Source organism: Bos indicus, chromosome 25 (genome assembly GCF_029378745.1).
Source record: "Bos indicus isolate NIAB-ARS_2022 breed Sahiwal x Tharparkar chromosome 25, NIAB-ARS_B.indTharparkar_mat_pri_1.0, whole genome shotgun sequence".
NCBI classification, from domain to species: domain Eukaryota; kingdom Metazoa; phylum Chordata; class Mammalia; order Artiodactyla; family Bovidae; genus Bos; species Bos indicus.
Window position 1 is genome coordinate 15,440,127 of NC_091784.1, and position 17,512 is coordinate 15,457,638.

The 17,512-nt window shown below is 49.4% G+C and overlaps 1 protein-coding gene across 4 annotated transcripts in view; it reads left to right on the forward strand.

Moving 5' to 3' along the window:
* ABCC1 (ATP binding cassette subfamily C member 1 (ABCC1 blood group)) overlaps positions 1-17,512 on the forward strand; it is a 152,179-nt gene that overhangs the window by 47,061 nt on the left and 87,606 nt on the right. For all 4 annotated transcript variants that reach the window (XM_070779714.1, XM_070779716.1, XM_070779715.1 and 1 more), the window contains exons 2-5: positions 1,449-1,625; positions 4,490-4,615; positions 7,130-7,267; positions 8,436-8,561. In XM_070779714.1, coding sequence (XP_070635815.1) covers positions 1,449-1,625; positions 4,490-4,615; positions 7,130-7,267; positions 8,436-8,561 — 567 coding nt within the window. The remainder of the gene's footprint in view (positions 1-1,448; positions 1,626-4,489; positions 4,616-7,129; positions 7,268-8,435; positions 8,562-17,512) is intronic.

Consider the following 17,512-nt stretch of genomic DNA (forward strand, 5'->3'; position numbering starts at 1 on the left):
CCGCTGGACGGCATGAACCTTACCCAAAGACTGGCTCCTCCCTAGTTCCTTCCACTGGCTGTGAAGCGGAAATCTGGGCCCAGTGCTGCCAGACTTTCTGGTTTTTTATTTTTTAGAGAGACACTGTAAATCCAACTTTTATGTGAAATTTCCTCATTTTTAAGTGTTGGCAGCTAAACTGAGATTTTTTTTTAAAAGGCATGTTTAAAGTACCAACAATAACTGCAGATCATCTCTGTGGGCCTAGTCAGCCTGGGAATCACCTGTTTCAGACCTCTAATTTTATCCCGCCTAATTATGGTAGAGATAGGAAATTGAAACCTCTGGATAGGGTAATACCTTTCCCCAAAGTCATATAACAAACAGTTCAGTGGTCAGATCAGGGCTTGAGTTAAAATTTCCATTACAGAAGTCTGAAGACTGGTTGAAGTTTTTTTCTTGGGCAGATAATACCTGCTCTATTTATGTATGTGTTTATCTTTTTACCTATTTGGCATTGTCTCTTATGCAATACAGGTGGCTTCTTAAAAAGATAAAAGTAAGACAGATTTGTTTCTCAGCCAGGATAACTTTGTGCTTAAACGCAGGAACTCCAGAATCGAATTGCCTGAGTCTGAGTCAGGCTCCAGGTCTTACCAAATAATGGGGTAGGTACTGTGAGATACTGGGCAAATCACTGAACCTCTCTGTGCTATAGTTTTCCCTTCTAAGAAAGAAATGATAAAGTAATTATAGAACTAAAGGAGATAATACATACAAAGAACTTAGAATAGGGCCTAGAACACAGAACTGCAATTTGGGTATTATCTATGGTGGTGGTGCTGTTGGTGGTCATGCTGCTGATGGTGATGCTGCTGATGGTGGATGATGGCGATGCTGATGCCAGTGACAAAGATGGTGGTGCTGATGATGGTGGATGATGGCGATGCTGATGCCAGTGATAAAGATGGTGGTGCTGATGATGACCGCTATAGTGATGCTGATGGTGCTGATGAAAGTGATCATGATGTGATCACTGTCATGCCATCACTGATGCATTGATACAGTGATATGGGGTCATAGGGATGATAAAGAAGAAAATATTAGAAAGCTCTTAATTCACAGGATTGTAAAGTAGGCATGATTTATGTGATTAAAGGATGAGTCGATTTATAGGAGAATACCCTTAAGGATTCCTTTAAGTGGTGGTCTCCATCTTTTGTACAATAATGGAACCTGTCCATTATTGTCTCAGGAACTTACCTGTGAGGGAAGGTGAGACATAACTTTCGTTTGTCATTCTTTGTTTGAAGTCTTTCTGGCTACTGATCTTTCCAGTTTGCCTGTTCTGCCTGGGAGGGCATCCTAGTTCCTAAACCCCACAGCAGGTAGCTTTGAACTCTACGCAGGCCCCTGGTCCACACTCCTGGGGGCGTCCTGTTTACCTGGGCCTGTGTTTGTGTCCGCAGGAGTGGAATGTCACGTGGAACACCAGCAACCCCGACTTCACCAAGTGCTTTCAGAACACCGTCCTCGTGTGGGTGCCTTGCTCTTTCCTCTGGGTCTGCTTCCCCTTCTACTTCCTCTATCTCTCCCACCATGACCGGGGCTACATTCAGATGACACATCTCAACAAAGCCAAGACTGTAAGTCTCGTGGGGTTTTATTATGATGTGCGTGCGTATTGGGGGGTGGGGTGTGTGCTGCGGTAGGGAAGACTGCTTGTGATAACTGACATGTTCCTTCTGCTTAATTCCCCTGAACTGCCTTTTACTAGGACACAGAATAATAATGTGGTGAATAAAGCCTGGGGCTCTGAATTCAGACGTGGGTTCAGATGTTGGCATTGCCACTTATTAGCTATATGACCTTGAGCAAATTTCTTTCTTCTTCCAGTTTTATTGAGATCTAACTGACAAACAGCACTGTATTAAGTTTAAGTGTACAGCACAATGATTTGACTTACATAGGTCATGAAGTGATTATCGCAGTAAATTTAATGAACATGCACCATCCCATATAGATACAAAATTAAAGAAATGGGAAGAAATTTTTTTTTTAAGAATTTTTTTTCCTTGAGCAAATTTCTTAACCTCCCTGAGCCTCAGTTTCCCCATGATTGCAGTGGGGGTGATATAATCTATCTCACAAGATTATATGGAGGTCTTCCTCCCTGACCAAGGATGTCTTTTTAATTAAAAAAAAATTTTTTTTTAATCTTGAAATAGTTTCAAACTGCAGAAAAGTTGCAAGGATAATATTAAATACTCCCTCAGCCCTGAATACCCATTATTTATAGTCACCGATTTTTAACATTCTGCCACATTTAACATTTTAGCATCTTCTTACTCTCTTTGCTCTCTCCGTATACACACAGTATTTATTTTTTTCTGAATTATTTGAGAAAAGCTACCATCCACCATGCCTCTTTGCCCCTTCTTCAGTGTATGTTTTATCGAAAAAAGGATATTCTGTTATGTAACAACAGCACAATTAAATGTAGGAAATGTAACGTGGACACAATACTTTAAAAGAAAAAATAAAAACTACTATGTATATTCCACTTTTGTCCCTTACCAAAAGGGACAAGGATGCTTGTCCTTTCTAGCATCCCCTCCTCCTCCCCCCAATTCAGGGTCATTCATTGCACTTAGTCACACTGTTTCTTTATTTTTCTGTTATTTTGGAAGAACTTTTCACCATTTTTTTTTTTTTTTTTATCATGCTGACATATTTGGAGAACATGGGCCAGTTAATTTAGAGTCAGTTTCTCAACTTGGGCTCTTGGGACCATGTGTTCTCACGGTTTGATTCACTAATGCCTGTCTGGCTGGAGAACTACAAAAGGGCCACGGGGTCCTTCTCTGGGGTACATCTAAGGTCACGTGGTATCCATATGCCCCTCATTGATGGGCTTAATTTTGGTCATCTGGTCAGTGAGTCTGTTTCTCCACTCTACAGGTGCTGGTATGCCCCTTGTAAGAATGAGCTTTCTGGGGGAGACACATGAAGGGCATGTATATATCCTGTATGTGTGTGTGTGTGCATTCCACTTTCTCCTCTTAGCATGTGTCTCTCTGTCCTTTATTAAAGCCCCATTTCCCGAGATTGATTTCCATAAGCCCTTGGCAAACAGGTAAACTTGAATGATTTTACCAAAGCTGTCCCCTTGCCTGTGATACCATTGGTCAGACCACATTCCAAGCCCATCTCACCATGCTGTCTGCTCCCCTGTCTTCAGCTGGATCTGGTGTCTTCCTCTTAGACCTCTGGCAGCACTTTGTACTTTTCATGGAGAGCAACCTCTCCCTTTAATGTGTAAACCAGAGGACTTCCCTGGTGGTCCAGTGGCTAAGACTCCATGCTCCCAGGGCAGGGGACCCTGAGCTCAATCCCTTAGGGGAACTAGATCCCACATGCCACAACTAAGGCAAGGCACAGCCAAAGAAATAAAAATATTTTTTAAAAAACTGTAAGATTTTGTCTGTGCCTTGCTGAGAAACACTCTAGTAACTTCTCATCCTAGGGAGTAAAACCTGGACGTCTGCTCAGTGGCCCAGCTTCATGTGGCTCCAGGCTCCTCTTAAGCCACCTCCTGTCACACCCACGGCTCATGCCACAGCAGGCATGAACCTGCTGAATACATTTCTGCCTCAGGACCTTTGCACTTGCTTTGCCTTCTACCCGAATTGTTCTCTCCCTCAAGTAGTCACCGTTGGCTCTTCACCAGATGTCACCTGATGGGAGAGGCCTTCTCTGACCACCCTATCTTATCTGTTTTATTTCTTCTTCCTGATGGCTCAGATGGTAAAGAATCTGCCTGCAAGGCAGGAGACCCAGGTTCCATCCCTGGGTTGGGAAGATCCCCTGGAGAAAGGCATGGCTACCCACTCCAATATTCTTGTCTGGAGAATTCCGTAGACGGAGGAACCTGGGGGTGGGCAGCTACAGTCCATGGTTTCATAAAGAGTCAGGCACCACTGAGAGACTAACACTTTCACTTTTCACGCCACTCATTCCTCTCTAGCGTTATACTGTGTATTTTTCGGTTCATCTCTTGGCTGTTCTATCCACTGGAATCACAGCTCCGTGAAAGCAGTGACTTCTGTCTGTTTTATTCATCGTTCTATCCTTCACATCTGTGGCATAGGAGGCCCCAGTAAATTTTGGTTGGCTTAATATTGTTGGATGAATGGCCATCGTGTGAGGGCCCCCATGTAGTTCATGGATGTCGATAAGTCAGAGACTTGAGTCTTCAGGTGCTGGGGAGAATAGGACAGACAGAGTCATGGCTGGGGTACAGAGGAGACACAGACCAGCATGGGACGGCATGGATACTGGCTCACCCTGCCTAGGACTTAACTGGATCCCAGAGGATGTATACTGTGTCTGAAGACCACAGGCAATGGTTAGGGGGTAGCCGGTTCCTCCGAGGCTGAGCTTTTTGCAGGGATGCTGGGGGAAGTTCCAGGGCTGTCCATTGTAAGATGTGCACATACTTCTCTTCCAGGCCTTGGGGTTTTTGCTATGGATCGTCTGCTGGGCAGACCTCTTCTACTCTTTCTGGGAAAGAAGTATGGGCAAGCTCCTGGCCCCAGTGTTCCTGGTCAGCCCAACCCTCTTGGGCATCACCATGGTAAGTAGTGGCCGCCATTTGGAAATGAGAAGATCTTACAGTAGAAATACGGGTGTCTTGGGTGAATTTGGTTTGGTCTTGATGGGAGGAGGGAGGAAAGGATGATGGAACTTAGGCGTAAAGAATGAGCAGGATGTTAAAGTTGAAGGGGCTAGAGATAGGGAGGATCCAGTGGCGAGACCAGCACATGCAAGTGATCTGGGGTCAGAGCAGGGGAGACTGAGCGTTGGCCAGTGTGGCTGGGGCAGAGGCAGTGAGGAGGGGCGCAGGGGCACTGGAAGGGCAGGGGGCTGACTCTGAAGGACCTTGAGCTGCAGGGTGAGCGGGATTTGCCTTGTTTTTCAGTCCCAGAGTTGGGTTTCCAGACCTTTTCTGTGCCACACACCCCTTTCTTCTTTGCCAGTCTGGTCTCAGAATAGTGTTCTTAAAATCATCAAACACACAGGCTTGTGGAGGAAACCAGTCATACACACATATGTGTATGTATGAAGATCTTAATGAGGTCCATTTATGTTTTTACTTGAGGTTTATTTTGCATAGGGTAAAATTCACTTTTTTCCTTGAACCATTGATGAGCTTTGATAAACCGATACTGTCAGGTAAGCACCATGCCCACAATGGAGATTCACAGCAACACAACAATTCATAGCCCCCCGAAACCTCCCTCATGCTGCCCTTGCCCTCCCCCACTCCCCAACTCCCGCTATATTTTCTGCCCCTGTGACTTTGCCTTTTCCAGAAAATCATGTGCATGGAACCCTGCAGGCTGGAGCAGTTGGAGTCTGACTTCTCAGCCTCTGCTGTTCCAAAGACCTTTATTTTATTTTATTTTTTTCCACAATTGCTCAGTGTGTTTGATTGTATGGACTGTATAGATTCTTCAGTTGCAGGACATTTGGGCTGGGAAACCAGTTATCTTTAATCACAGTTTGCAAAAGAGTAAACAGCAAAAATATGGGCTTCTTTATCAGTGCATCTCAACTCAGGGTCCACCAGCAGGTGTGAGACCTCCTTAGTTTCCAGACAGCAGCCCAGCGTCCACGGTAGCTGGAGGAGAGGCCTTTCGCTTTTTGTCTTCGGGTGTGACTTCTAGTGGTGACGGAGCCCCGGGCACTGCTGGTGCCATTGAGCTTTGTTGCTTTCCATTGTCATTGGTGGTGCTGATGAGGGAAAGCGAAGCTATGATTGTTTCCCGTCCGAGTTCATGGACCCCCTGGCTTCTATCCAGAGCCTCATGGACCCTGGGTTAAAACCCCTCACCCTAAAGGGAAAGGTGTGGCATGGCAGGCTGTGCTTATTTAAGAGCTGAGCGTGGTGAGAATGGGTTGTGAGCAAGAGTGGAAGCTGGGAGGCCAGTAGGGGCCCAGGGGCACCTGGGCCAGGGGCATGGAGGCTGAGACCAGAGTGAGTGGTGGGTCAACTGAGGGTGGCGTTGGTGGCAGAGCCAGGTGTGTTGCTGATGGAGAGCTGCAGGGAGGGAAGGAGACGAGAGGACCGGGGATGAGAACAGACATCCAGGTTTCTGGCAGCTGGGGGCTGAGGGGCAGTGCTGTGGGTGCCCATAGCTCCTTGGGAGTCGGGTTCATGACTGTGGCCAGCATTGGGGTCTGCCTTCAGAGGGCTGTCTGCGGAAGGGCAGGGGCATCTCCTTCTTTCAAGGAAAAGTGGTTTCATCGTTCTTTCTCCTCGATCACTGAGTCACATGTAAAACGGAAGTCATAGCTCAGGGTACCAGGAAATGAATCCCCCCCTCACCGTCATTCTAATGAAGTTCCGTGAAGACAACTATGTATCTGTCTGTAGCAGGTTGAGTAAGTTTCCTGATCTGCAAACTGGGGCTGAAAACAGGTTGCACTGAGTCAGTGCAGGTGAGTGCGTCCTAGAGGCAGAGCAAAGAGAGGCTCAGTAAAGGAGAGCGGTTACCACTGCTGCCCGAGGCAGACGAGCCCACTGCATCAGGCTGGACTTCCTTCTCTAAAGCAGGGGGTGGCGCGCAGCCTGTTTTTGTAAATAAAGTTTTATTGGCAGGTGACCATAACCACTCTTCCCTGTCTCATGGGAGGCTGCTTTCACGCTACACTGCAGATGGGAGTGGTTGTGAAAGAATCTCCATGGCCCACAAATCCTAAAATATTTACTCTCTGGTCCTTTAAGAAAAAGCGTGCTGATTTCTGTGATAAACTGAGCTCCCTGCCCGTGCCACCCTCTCTCCTCCCGCCCCCAACTTTTCCATCCCTTCCTGGATCTTGTTACATTCTCATGGCTTTCGAGATGAATACTGTTGTCAACTCCGTTTTGCAGATGAGGCAGCAGAGGCTCAGAGAGGTTTGGTGACACGCCCAAGGTCACCCAGCGAGGCGAGAGCAGAGCTGGGTCTGGAGCCAGGCCATTCTGCTACCACCGTCCTGGGGGCAGCCCTCCTCTGGGCCCTGCATCTGCCAGGCCCCAGACTGGGGAGGCCGTGGGGACCCGACCTTCTCCTGACAACTCTTGTCGCATGCTTTTCTCTTCCAGCTGCTTGCTACCTTTTTAATTCAGATCGAGAGAAGGAGGGGAGTCCAGTCCTCAGGGATCATGCTCACTTTCTGGCTTATAGCCCTACTGTGTGCCCTTGCCATCCTGAGATCCAAAATCATGACTGCCTTAAAAGAGGTAAGTGTGACCTCGTTCCATGTCTTCCTTTAGCAGTGCCCGGGAGATGCCTGTTCCTTCTGTTCCATGGTTTCTCGCATGGAAACCATGCATTTCCTTGGGAACCAGAGAATGGCTACCACATGGGTCCAGCTTCTTCCCTGGGGATTTCCCTTCCCCCCATGCAACCTTAGTTCTAGAATCTTCTTTCCTCCAAGCCCCATTTGTCTGTGCCTCTGTCAGGGGCAGGAGCAGCAGGCAGATGCACACCATACTTTGAGCCTCTGTCAGTGGTGACAGCCGAGCAGGTCTGCTCTCTGTGTGTTTCATCTGGAATGCAGCCGTGTGGGGAGTGGTGTTTGCAGGGCGACTGCCCCTGGGGGGCCCTGGACTAGTTCCCACGTTGCGTTGGTGTCACTCTGGCTGGGAAGTGGCCCTTGTTGCTGCTCCTAGGAGTCGTGAAGAGCGGGTCATTTCAGACTGTCCCGCTGTTCCCTGCTGCCTTCGGGCTAATCGGAAGCTGGCATTAGGCAAAGCAAGGAGGAGGGACCAAACGTTTATTGAGCACCTACAATGTACCTTTCAGCGGTCTTTAATAGTGATGGCAGCTGCCATTTGTTGAGTTCGTGTTTTCAGAGTGCTAGGTCGGGGACTGAGTCTTTTTCGTGAATAATCTTACTGCCATCTCACAGTCACCCTGGCAGGGTGTCTCAGCCTCAGCAGGGATTGGCGTTTGGGGCCCGAGTCTTCCTTTTGTTTTGGGGGAGGGCTGTCCTGTGCTTTGCAGGATGTTGAGGGGCCGTGGCAGTAGCCCTCCCACCCCTGAACAGAAATGTCTCCAGAAACTGCCAGATGTTCACTGGAAGGCAAAGTTACCGCTCCTGTTGAGAGCCACTGATCTGTTTGTCGGTGGGGAAACTGAGGCACAGAGAGGTTAAGTAAGCTGATCAAGCCCCATGGCCATGGCCAGTGTGAGCTGAGCCAGGCCTTGAAGGTAGGTCTGATCCACTCCCAAGCCTGGGGCTCCTCTCCATGTCAGCTGCCCTGACCAGGCAGAGTGGACCACACCATGATGTAAACACCTGTCTTCTTTATCTTGAAGGGGCGATAACCCGGAAGATAACCCGCCCCCTGCAGCTGCTTCTAGAAAGTGATCTTTTCTCCTTCTCCTCCTTCCCCTCCTGTGCAGGATGCCCGAGTTGATGTCTTTCGCGACGTCACCTTCTACATTTACTTTAGCCTTGTGCTGATCCAGCTCGTGTTGTCCTGCTTCTCCGACCGCTCGCCCCTGTTCTCCGAAACCATCAACGACCCCGTAAGTGTGATCACAGATGAGCACAGAGACACGCATGTGTGCATGTGGGTGTGTGCAGAAGACACAGTATAGCTTACACTGATATGAGCCAGTACCGTCCACCTGGGAGCTCATCCTCTCTTCCCCAAACACTTGGCCATAGGTAACGTCTTCCTCCCTGCTTTACCAATGGAAAAACCAAGCCGCAGACGTGGCTGGAGGGTACTTAAGGAGGGTGTCCCATTCCTAGTTGTAAACAGCTGTGTCTTCCAGCCCATTTGGTGGGCATAGTGGTTTTAGACAGTACGAATGAACATTTAAATATCAGGAAATTCCACAGGCGTTCTTAACTGTCCAGGTTTTCTAGAAAAGTGTTGTGGCAGCGTTAATGCCATTAGGGTGGCCGCTCTTCTGTTGGTGGGAGGAACGTGGCTGTTCATCACCCTGGTCCTCCTCCTTTCTTCCTCCCCGCTTCCCTCCATGCCATTTCCCTTCCTCCTCCCCCGCACTCCCTTCTTCCATCCAGGCTGAGTGCCAGGCTCTGACCTGGGCACAGGGCTGTAGCAGTGAATAAAGCAGAATTCTTGCCACTTGGAGCTCATGTTTTCATGGGCAGGGGCACAAACAGTAGCCCAGGACCCAAGTATATATATCCTACCAGTTAGGTGGTGGTTAAAGCTGTGAAGAAAAACGCAAAGAAAGGAGGGGGAGATGATGGTTGAGGGTTGTGTGTGGTTTTGATAAAAGCAATCAGGGAAGCCCACCTTACCCGATCCCCCTCACTGGAGCAGAGACCTGAAGGAGCGAGGGAGCCAGCCAGGCAGGTATCCAAGGGGATAGGTTTGAGGTGCAGAGGCCCTGGGGCAGGGCTGCCATGAATGTTGCCATCACAGCAGGAAAGGCCGGAGCAGCTGGAGCTGCAAGAGGCAGGAGGAGGCTGGGGATGGCCTCCAAGAGGTGGGACAGTCACTTCTGGGCCTGGTGAACTGTTTGGATTTTGTTCCAAGAGGGATGGGTAGCCTTTGGAGCAATCATCTGATGCATTGTTCATGGTTAGTCAGCTGCTAATGGGTGAAATTGCAGTAGGAGCAGTTTTTGGATGTGGTTCTGTGGGGTTTGGCCTGGACCTCAGCAAAAGGCTGTGGCTGCTTTTGTGGGCGATGAAAGGACCTGGGTGGGAGCATCAGCTCAGAGGAGGCAGTGATGCTCCAGTGTGAGCTTTAGAAACTGGGGAGCATGTCACATCCTAGGAGAGGCCCTGTTCTGCCATCTCCCTGCTCTAGGAGGAGCTGGATTGGAGAAATTAGCAAAGTGTGTGTGGGTGTGTGTGTGTTCATATGTGTGTTTATGCACATAGGTGTGTATGCGTGAGGTGTGTACATGTACATGTATGCATGTGGATGTGTGTGAATGTGCGCATTTGTGTGTTTTTGTGGGTTTGTGTGTGTGTGTTGTGTACGTATAAAGTTCACAAGGGCAGCAGCCATGCGTGGGCACCAGGGGATCCGGCCCTTCCCTGGCACAGAGGAGAGGCTCAGATGTCTCTGGCTCTCATGTCTGCTGTTGATCGATGTTGATGTGCATGGGTGAGGGTAGATATCAGGCTCTTCTGTGGAGCTGGGGATCATAAGGAACAAGTCATAGCCCCCTGAGGGGCTGCAGACCCTGGGGTGCTCTGGGGTTAAACTGAGCCCGTGGGAGGCAGACAGGCCCACGTGCGGATCTTCCGATTCTTCAGGCTCGCTGTGGACTGTTGCTGATGCTTTATGGGGAATTACTGATTTCTGGTCCCCTCTGGGATCCAGATAAAATTCCTTTCCCTTCTCTCCTGGGTGTGTGCGCTCTGGGGTGACTCACAGAGCTGACTTCCTCCTCCCATTGAACTTCCTGCAGTTCCTGGGCGTGGGGCCTGCCCTGCCACCCTGGGGACTTAGAGCCTCAGTCTGATGGCATTGTGGTAACAGGAGGAGAGACTTGTTTTGGAGGCAGGCAGACCCTGGGCTTTAATTTCACTTGTGTCCCTTTATCCCTTCAGTAGATAATTCTTAGGTATTGGTTGTATATGGTGCTTGGTTCTGGGGACACAGCAGTGTGTGAAAAGATGTGGTCAGTGCCCTGCTGGGCTTATTTGTTACTGCCTAACACACCCACCCTGAATTTAGTGGCACAGGACGGCAACAGTCTTTCGTTAGGATGTTCCACAGGCCTGGGCATTGGCTGGGCTCAGCCGTGTGGTTCTCACTGAGGGTCTCTTCTGCAGTGGCCCTTGGATAGCAGCTGGAAGGCTTCCAGGCTCACAGGTCATGTGGTTAGTGCTGGCTCCTGGCTGAAGGCCCCACGTGATCTCCTCCCAGCTGCCTGGGCTTCCTTGCAGCCTGGCAGCTGGTCTGTAAGAGTGTGTATTCTGAGAGAGTGAACTCTAGACCTGGAGTGGCCAGGTCTCATTGTAGGACCAGCATGTGAGATGGCAGGTGATGCCTGGCTGTCTTTGAAAAATACTCTCTACCTCTCGCCCCCAGGGAAGCTTATTATCCTGTTGGCAGATCAGCCGACCATGACTGAGATGAAGACTGGGGATCAAGTTATGTGACTTTTGGATTTGACTTGGAGTGAGTCACTCCTCCTTAGTGTACCATCCTTGAAAACGGGTTGAGGCTCAGTTTGATGCCAGCTGCCCCCCACCACCCGCCACCCCGACCCACTCCCACCCCAGAGCCGAGGCCTGTGACCTGGGAGGAGGACATGTCAGGTGACACCTCTGCTGTCCCCTTGTCACTCTCTGGGCTGGCATCACAGTGGAGCCGGAAAGTGGGGCCGGTCCAGCCCCAGTCCCTGTCCCGTTCTCCGAGCAGCCGTCACATGTCGCCTGTCCTCAGCGAGAGTGGTCAGCCAAGCCCAGGGTCAGGTGGGGCTGGCGGTGCCGGCCCACTCCCCCTGCTGAGTCACCGAGCGCCGTCCTCCCCAGCTGGCCCCGTGCCCGATGTGTGACTCAGAGCCGTGTCCTGGCCCTGCTTCCTGGCGGGGCCGCTCCCCTCCGCATGCAGGCCTAGGGCCCAGGCCTCGGGGGCTTTCTGGGGCTCCTGCCTGTCCCCAGGGTCAGATCTTTTGATCTTCTGGCCCCGAGGCTACCACTTAGGGCGTGGGGTCAGGGTTGCCATCGGCAGTTGGGGGCATCAGGAGCAAATGTGGCAGGTAGTGGACCGCCTCCCCCCCCGCCCCCCCCCCCGACTGCCACTTCTCACAGTGGGGGTCCTCGGACCGGCAGCATCAGCACCCCCACAGATGCACATTTGAAATGCAGAGTCTCAGGCCTGCCGAGTCCCGCTGAGTCAGGGTCTCGTTTTCACAACATCCCTGGCTGGTTCATGGTGGAAAAGCACCAGGTTAGCACATTCTTAAAAATTACTCAGCTCATTTGGTGGAAGAGGTATTTTTATTCCTGTTTCATAAATATGGAATATTTTACACGGAGCATTTCAAACCTGCAGAAAAGTTGGAAGATACAGTGAGTACTTGCCATCTACCTGCCAGCTAGATTGCCTACAAGTTAACATTTTGCTAAACTTGTTTTTATCACGTATCTGTCTAGCCAGCCAGCCGGCTAAGATTTTTGGTATTTAAAACTGACCTTGAAATAACACCAGTATCCTTCATCCGCACACCTAACCATGCGAATCATTAGCCAGAACTCAATATCTCTTTATGGTTCTATTTTGGGTTTTTTTTTTTTTTTTTCTTCTTCCTTCAAGTAAAATTACATAGTGACATTCCTGAATCTTAAGTTACCCATTTGATGAGTTCTGACAAATGATAACTCAAATTCCTGTCGAGACAGAATATCCCTGGAGCCCCAGGAAGTCCCCTCCTGTTCCTTCATGCCAGCCCTACCCCTTGCAGCCCAGAGGCCACTGCTGGGCATAGACTGTTAATGAGAACACGGGAAACTCCATTTCTAATTCCTTTCTCCACCGTTTAGTACTTCATTGTGCCAGGGGCTCTGCTGGGCTCTGAGTACCTAGAAATGAACAGACCTTGACCACCCCAAAGAAGAGATGGAGGAGGAGGCAGAGGGCCAATAAGCCAGTGCTGTGGGATGGATAGAGGGTTCCCAGGCAGGGAAGTGCTGGGGGCTATGGAGGAGCAAGGAGCCAGTGGTCCTGAAGTCAGCCCAGGGCCCCAGAGCTGGCATCCAGATGAGGGGATGCCTCGGGCCAGTAGGGTAGAAGGCTGGAAGATGGATGGGAAGGTTCTCCTGCTGGTGGAAACAGCATGTCCACAGGCCCAGCGGTGTGATGGAATCTGTGGGTGTTTGGGAACTGCATGGCCTTCTGCTTGGCTAAGTTAGGGGAGCCAGGGAGCTGAGCATGAAAGATCAAGGGTAGAATTGAGTGTCACCATATGGACTTGGAATTATAATCTGAGGGAAAGTTTCTCAGCTGGAGGTGGGTGACACACTCAGGTTGGAAGATCCCTCTTCTTTCGGATGATCCCTCTGGCTGAAAGGAGGGTGCAGGAGGCTGGTGGCACCATTACCGGAGCCCAGGCAGGTTGAGAGGAATGCTGTCCCGAAGAGTGACCCTGTTCAAAAGCCGAGGAAAGAAAACGGACAAGTTCATGGGAAAAGCACACGTGGTGTGTGTGCTATGGTAGAAGAAACTGTGGTCCTGAGCCTGGAGGAGATTTGCATAGCTGAGAAGCAGCAGAACAAACAAAGAACACCAGTGTCACACACTGTATCACCAGATTTCTTACTGTCAGACGTTTGGGTGGTTCTAATCAATAATAGCAGCCTTGTGTTAATAAAATTAATTTATTTAATCCTCACAGCAACCCAGCGTTGAGGTAGAACTATGAGTCTACCCCCATTTTACAGATGGGAACGCTGAGTTCAGGGTGGTGTAGTGTCACCAAAGTTCATAGGGCTGGATCGGGGGGTGAGCCCTTCATACCTGAGCAGGCATCAGCATCACCTGGAGGGCTTGTTACAACTCAGATCATTGCTGGGTCCCCCCTGCCCCGCAGAGCTTCTGAGTCAGTCGGTCTGGGTGGAGCCCAAGCCTTTCTGTTTCTAACAACCCCCCAGGCCCGCAGATGCTGGTGATGAGGCGGGGTTTGAGAACCTCTGGTCTGAGCCACACTGATGCTCACGCATCTCTTACGGCTGGGCATTTAGGCATGCCGAGTTGGAGTCCTCTGCAGAAAACTGAACTAAAAAGCAGAATCAAAACCAGAAAGGCGGGGGCACCCAGAGAATTTCTGATGGAAAGAGCTGAGGGCTAAGGGCCCCACACAGGGTCTTCCGAGCGGCCTGTGTGAGGTCATGGGGGACAAGTTCCCAGAACCAGCACCTGGGGCTGTTGTGCCAAATTAGTTTAAACCTCCCGTGCCAGGTAAAGATGCCAAAGAACAGCTCCCTCTGTATGAACAGCTTATTCCTCTTCATCCACCTTCACCTGAGTTAATCTCGTTTTCACTGAACGGGGGATCGGTCATTAATAAGCCTCCTTCCTCCTGGGACAGCAGTTCCTCTATTTTAGTCTCAGAGGCCCATAAGCCCCAAGCCAACATCCTTGCCTTCTCCACTTTGTGCATTAGAGCAGAAAGCTCTGCTTGGTTTCAGCTGAATGAAGTGCTGCTCGGATCCTTGGCCAGCAGCCCTCCTTTTTTTTTCTTCTTCTTTAACGATCAGTTCTTGATTACTTCAGACCTCTGATTATGTTATCACATAAGGCCTCTCGTGTCAGATAGGGACTTCCAGAAACCGGCTCCCAGATTAGGTAATTTCTTGTCTGGTGATGGGACCCGTTGTCCGCCCAGTGTGATCTGAAAGTCTATGTCTGGATCCAGGGGGAGGGAGCAGGGCTGGGGAGAGGAACTTGGGGACACTCCCAGATGCTGCAGCTTAGAAACTGAAATGCTCCTGTTGCTGACCCAGCCTCACCTGCATCTGGGCTGGGGGGAAGGCGGGGTTGACTCTCCCAGGGTAGAATTTGTACTAGTCAGAGTGAGCAGTAATCTCTGCCCCTGGGCCGTCGTCACTCCCGGTGGTCTCAGGTAGGACTCCATCTGGGCACAGTTGGGTATAAAGGGGTTGAATTCATCTCCACTTATGCAGCCTTCTCCCCTCCCCACCCCCCAGTTTTATTGAGGAATATTTGACATACATCCGTGATTTAGCTTAAGGTGTGCAACATTGATGGTTTCATATACATATATTGTGAAATGATTACTATAGTAGGTTTAATTACCATCTGTTGTCTAATACAGACAGAAGAAAAGGAAAAGAAAAAAGCAGGTTTTTTTGGGGCTGATCTACACCAACCAGGATCCTTGCGTGGCTTACAGGATCTTAGTCCCCCAACCAGAGATTGAACCCAGGCCCTCAGTGAAATCACAGAGTCCTAACCATTGGACCTCCAGGGGATTCCCCCCAAAAGCAGCTTTCCTGGTGGCTCAGATGGTAAAGAATCTGCTTGCAATGCAGGAGACCCAGGTTCAATCCCTGGGTTGGGAAGATCCCCTGGAGGAGGAAATGGCAACCCACTCCAGTATTCTTGCCTGGAGAATCCCCATGGACAGAGGAGCTTGGCGGGCTACAGTCTATGGGGTTGCAAAGAATCGAACACGACTGAGTGACTAACACTAAATTTATAAATGTTGAGACCAAGACTGAATACTTCCACCTCTCCTTCCTCATCCTCTCCTCCCAATTTTATCATATGTTAAATTATATCACTAACTAGTGTTTCCAGCATTATAGCAATTGTAAATATTTTTCAACGGCAGAACCAACTGGAGTCCTATGTCTACATGTCCTTTTTTAAACCGGAAGTATAATTGACCCACAACACTGTCAGTTCTAGATACACGTCATAGTGATTCACTTACTATATGTTTACAAAACTATCGTTATAAGTCTGCTGCTGCTGCTGCTAAGTCACTTCAGTCGTGTCCGACTCTGTGTGACCCCGTAGACGGCAGCCCACCAGGCTCCCCCGTCTCTGGGATTCTCCAGGCAAGAACACTGGAGTGGGTTGCCATTTCCTTCTCCAATGAATGAAAGTAAAAAGTGAAAGTGAAGTCGCTCAGTCGTGTCTGACTCTTAGCGACCCCATGGACTGCAGCCTACCAGGCTCCTCCATCCATGGGATTTTCCAGGCAAAAGTACTGGTGTGGGGTGCCATTACCTTCTCGGCATTATAAGTCTAGGTTGGTTCATTCTTTTTTTTTTTTTTTCTTAAACATTTATTTTAATACCCTCCTCACCCCCCAAATTGGGACAGGCCAGAACAGTCTGGGCTGGGTTTAATTTTAAATTAATACACATTTTTTTTTTTGTCATTGTTTAAATCAACATTGTGGCAATAAGGGATTATCCTTGGAAAAAGTGAAACCCATGTTAACAAAAGACATCAGGGAAGAACTCCACTTAGTGATTCACTGGCTACTTACAAGTCTCCTTGCTGTTCTCTGAAACTCTGCATTCAGCTGGGTATATCTTCCCCTTTCTCCTTTGCCTTTCACTTCTCTTCTTTTCTCGGCTATTTGTAAGGGCTCCTCAGACAACCACTTTGCCTTCTTGTGTTTCTTTTTCTTGGGGATGCTTTTGGTCACCACCTCCTGTACAGTATTACCAACCTACGTTTCATGCGCTCTGTGTACCAGATCTAGTCCCTTGAATCTATTTGTCAGCTCCACTGGATACTCATAAGGAATTTGATTTAGGTGATATCTGAATGGCCTAGTAGATTTCTGTACTTTCTTCAATTTGAGCCTGAATATTGCAATAAGATCTGTATAGTCAAAACTGTGGTTTTTCCAGTAGTCATGTATGGATGTGGTAGTTGGACCATAAAGAGGCCTGAGTGCTAAAGAATTAATGCCTTTTAAATGTGGTGCTGGAGAAGACTATTGAGAGTCCCTTGAACAGCAGGGAGATCAAACCAGTCAATCCTAAAGGAAATCAGTCCTGAATATTCATGGGAAGGACTGATGCTGAAGCTGAAGCTCCAGTACTTGGGCCACCTGCTGTGAAGAACCGACTCACTGGAAAAGACCCTGATACTGGGAAAGATTGAGGGCAAGAGGAGAAGGGGGTGACAAAGGATGAGATGGTTGGATGGCATCATCGATTCAATAAACATGAATCTGAGCAAACTCAGAGAGAGAGTGAAGGACCAGGAAACCTGGTGTGCTGCAGTTCATGGGGATGCAAAGAGTCAGACTCGACTTAGCGACTGAATGGTAACAACAGCTTACAAGTCGGACTTATCCATGCAGTGGAAAGAGGCTTTGCCCAGACTCACTCAAGCCCAGTTAGTTCCAACCAGGCCCTAGAACTAAAAAGAGCAAGAAGAGAGGGCATCGCTTCTTTAGGATGAGGGCAGAAAAAGTAGCTCGCCAAATAAGATCCTACAGCTTTCCTCCTAAGGACTTGGGGGAAAGGAGGCAGGAGCTTAGAGGGAAGGCTTAGAGATGCAACATTCCATCCTAGGCTGTTTCATTCCTGATCCACATCCAGGCTTGCCTGATCGCAAAGGAATGGCAGGATTTGTGAGGCCCCTGGGCATAGAAGTCTGACACCCTGACAGTTTGCACTGGGGTCTCTATGCAGGTTGGAGAAAGGCACCTGGGGACCCCCCTGGCAGTTCAATACTTACGACTCTGTGCTCCCACTGCAGAGAGCATGGGTTCCAGCTCTGGTTGAGAAACTAAGATGCTACATGCCGTGTGGTGCAGCCAAAAAGAAAAAAAAATTTTTTTTAATTAGAAAAAGGTGTCTGGCCCCCCTGGGTAGGTGAATTTGAGAAAGGCCCTGCATCCTTCCCGCTAATGCAGTCCCCCCTCCCTCACTGCCCCCTGCCCCCCAGGTCCAGGCACCGGCTGAACTTCAGCCCCCACCTGCCCCCTTGGCTGGGCATCTTTGTGCAGGGCTGACCCTGTGTTGATGCCAAGACCAAAAGAAGCTGCAT